Source organism: Propithecus coquereli, unplaced genomic scaffold, assembly GCF_000956105.1.
Source record: "Propithecus coquereli isolate 6110/MARCELLA unplaced genomic scaffold, Pcoq_1.0 Scaffold52, whole genome shotgun sequence".
NCBI classification, from domain to species: Eukaryota; Metazoa; Chordata; class Mammalia; order Primates; family Indriidae; genus Propithecus; species Propithecus coquereli.
This window is the reverse complement of record NW_012151063.1, coordinates 1,136,116-1,139,691: the sequence shown is the minus strand read 5'-3', so window position 1 is coordinate 1,139,691 and position 3,576 is coordinate 1,136,116. Positions and strand designations below refer to the sequence as shown.

The 3,576-nt window shown below is 48.3% G+C and overlaps 1 protein-coding gene across 1 annotated transcript in view; it reads left to right on the top strand.

Annotated features, from left to right (window-relative positions):
• The window catches only part of ARSD (arylsulfatase D), a 25,057-nt gene that overhangs the window by 11,539 nt on the left and 9,942 nt on the right, over positions 1-3,576 (top strand). Inside the window, exons 4-5 of the mRNA XM_012656797.1 lie at positions 483-605; positions 2,429-2,852. Of these exons, the coding sequence (XP_012512251.1) occupies positions 483-605; positions 2,429-2,852 (547 nt within the window). The remainder of the gene's footprint in view (positions 1-482; positions 606-2,428; positions 2,853-3,576) is intronic.

Sequence of the window (3,576 nt, the reverse complement as noted above, 5' to 3'; positions counted from 1 at the left end):
GATGGATGGATGGGTAGGTGGATGGACTAGATGGATGGATGGATGGATTGATAGATGGGTAGATGGATAGATGGATGGATGGGTAGATGGATGGATGGATCAATAGATGGATGGATGGATGGGTAGATGTGTGAAATAGATGGAATAGATGGATGGTTAGATAGAGAGATGATACATAGGTAGATAGACGATGCATAGAGTTTCTCATGGTAAGGCAGGGTATCTCCACTTTGGTTCTATGGACATTTGGGGCTGGACTATTCTCTGTGGTGGGGCATGCTGGGCAGTACAGCAATTAATAGCATCCGTGGTCTCCAGCCACCAGACACCAGCAGGACCCACATGTCACCTTCCCCGAGTCGTAACAACCAAGAATGTTTCCAGACATTGCACAGCATCTCATGGAGGAACAGAATCACTCCGGTTGGGAATCACAGCTCTAGCAAAAGTCCAGTACTTCTTGCTCTCTTCTTCGCCCACAGGCATGGAGGCCAGCAACGGCTACCGGGTTCTTCACTGGAATGCGGGCTCGGGTGGGCTCCCTGAGAACGAAACCACATTTGCAAGAGTCCTGAAGCAGCAAGGCTATGCGACGGGCCTCATAGGTGAGGTGACACGCGATACCCATATCTTCCGGCAGGTGGGAAGATCAGTGATCCAAAAGAACTCATTTTCCTTCACAGGAAAAAAAAAGTCTGTGTCCTTCTCTGAATCTGAAGTTGGTGCTTGGCCACCTGATTCCTCTTAAATTGTCCCTAGTTTTGGAGTTTTTCTCATGGATGAGTTTTTTTAAAAAATTGAAAATCCTAGGAGATCGCCCTCTTTCCTTCTCTGGGCATGTCAATCTTCTTGTCCCCTTGTATCAGAACGTTCCTCAGAGATTATCTTTCTCTAAGTGGTCGCCCACCATCTCAAAACCCTCAGGCAGGGTCAGCAGCTCCTTTCTTACAAGAAAGGGCGTGTCGGGGTCCCCAAATCCACCCTCAGGTTTGACAGTTTGCTAGCAGGACTCAGCATATGGTTGTACTCATGGCTGATTTATAAATATTACAGACACAGGACCAAAACCGAAATCAGCTGTGAGCCAAAGTTCATGGGGTGAAATCTCCCCATGCCTCTCCCAGCAAACTCACACGGGATACACCAAATTCCTACAGAAATTAGTTTTGACAGCACGTGAAATGCTGCCGATCAGAGAAGGTTCTTGGAGATTCGGCACCCAACGTTGCGACGGGGGCTGGTCACGTAGGCACCCACTGCATGACACCTACCAAAATTCCAGACCCCAGGAGTAATGCATAAACCACGCTGTTTTTGCATATGGTTAGGCAGTGGGTGTGAATCCCTCTTTGGAGAGCCACTCTCAGACATCAGCCGCAGGATAACCCTGCTAGCCAGTCTTCGCGAGGAGAGCTGTCTCAGGCCCATGGGGTTAGGTCCTTTCTGCACCCTCAAATCCATTGTCCTGTTCCTAGGGGACTACCACACCCTACTTGGCCAAGGCTGTGGTTTGCAATCAGGGAGCTATCATTGTTCTTCCTTTTCAAATTTCCTACTCCTTCAGAAAGTGGGATTATATCCCATCTCCAGGGGCTTTGTCAAGGACATTATACACATCTACACACTTACCTGCATTTCTATTTTTAATCCTGAGACAGAGAGCAGGTCTTCTTAGGCACCTGAATAGACTGGAACGTTCCATGGGCAGCTCAGGACTGTTGGTTGTGCCAGCATGTTTGACACTGTAGACACTTGTAGAATATCAAGTAGCTGCCTATTAGGTAAATACACACACACACACACACACTCACACACACACACACATATTTATAGGTAAGTGACATTCTGTAAGGTATTTAACAGCAGAACCATCTAGGGCGGCAACCTTGTAAGACGGACACCCCCAAAAAGCCTTCAACCTTTAATCACTCAACCACAGCTGTGTCACAGCTGTGTTCATTGCTCTAGTATCAGATACATCCATCAGGCTGGTCACGGTGGCTCACTCCTCTAATCCCAGCACTCTGGGATGCTGAGGCGAGAGGATGGTTTGAGCTCAGGAGTTCGAGACCAGCCTGACCAACACAGTGAGATCCCATCTGTACAAAAAATAGAAAAATCAGCTGGGCGTGGTGGGGCATGCCTGTAGTCCCAGCTACTCGGGAGGCTGAGGCAGTAGGATCGCTTGAGCCCAGGCGTTTGAGGTTGCAGTGAGCTAGGATGACGCCGCAGCACTCTAGCCCAGGAGACAGAGAGAGACCCTGTCTCGAAAAAGAAAAAAAAATACATCCGTCATCTTTTCTATTTCCTATTTTGCCGTTTGTACGTTTTCCTTTTCATTTCAACATCCAAATGATTCCGAGGTTATCCGCCTAACACAGAGTGTCCCCACGTGTGTTTTTGCTTAGCCGTCTTACTTTTATTTCAGGAAAGTGGCACCAGGGCGTGAACTGTGCCTCCCGCGACGATCACTGCCACCATCCGCTGAGCCATGGGTTCGACTATTTCTACGGCATGCCCTTCACACTCATAGACGACTGTGACCCCGGCAGGCCTCCTCGCCTGGACGCCGCCTTCAGGGCCAAGCTGGGGCGTTACACCCAGGTCATGGCCTTGGGGGTGCTGACTGTGGCCGCCGCTAAGATCTGCAGGCTCATCTCGCTCTCCCGCAAAGCGGTCGTGGGCATGGCCGGACTCACGCTCCTGTTCTTCCTGTCTTGGTACGCCAGCTTCGGCTTTGTGCGGCGCTGGAATTGCATCCTGATGAGGAACCACGATGTCACAGCGCAGCCCATGGTTCTAGAGAGGGCGGCGGGTCTCCTGCTGAAGGAAGCTGTTTCCTACATCGAAAGGTAACCTGACAGTCGTGTTCTCAAGAGGAGGTGACTTCTCAGACCATCTGAGTGTCTTGGAATCTGGGATTCCGCACGCCAGCCCTAGGGGGAGATGAGTTTGCAGAAATCCCACCTTTTCAAAGGGGAGGGTTTCCCACACGAGCGTCTCTGTGGTTGATGTCTTGTCTTGGCTCAAATAGCCTCGAAATAGATGCCGGTGTGTCCTGTACAGCAGCCGTCCCCAACCTTTTTGGCACCAGGGACTGTTTTCATAGAAGATAATTTTTCCACCAACCAGAGATGGGTGGATGGTTTGGGGATGATTCAAATGCATTACATTTATTGTGCACTTCATTTCTATTATTATTACGTTGTAGCATATAATGAAATAATTATACCACTCACCATAGGTTGGGAACAATTGATGTACATTATAGTTTCTTTTGGACAGTTTTATTTATTGTTCGTATGAATTTATGGACTGCATGTGAAATTTGGTGACATGTATATCATGCGTGCTAATCTGGCCAGGGTATTTAGGGGTGTCCATCGCCCGAGGACAACCCACTTTGGCTAAGTGTAGCCACTCTGCTACCAAACAGTGAATTTTTTTGAAGGAGTTTATTTTAAATCCAATGTTTCTGGGAGTTTTGCAGCAGGAAGATTTTTAGCTTACGTAGTTCATAATATTTCTAGATAGCCCTCGTTCTTTCTTTCTTCCTTTCTTTCTTCTTTCTTTCTT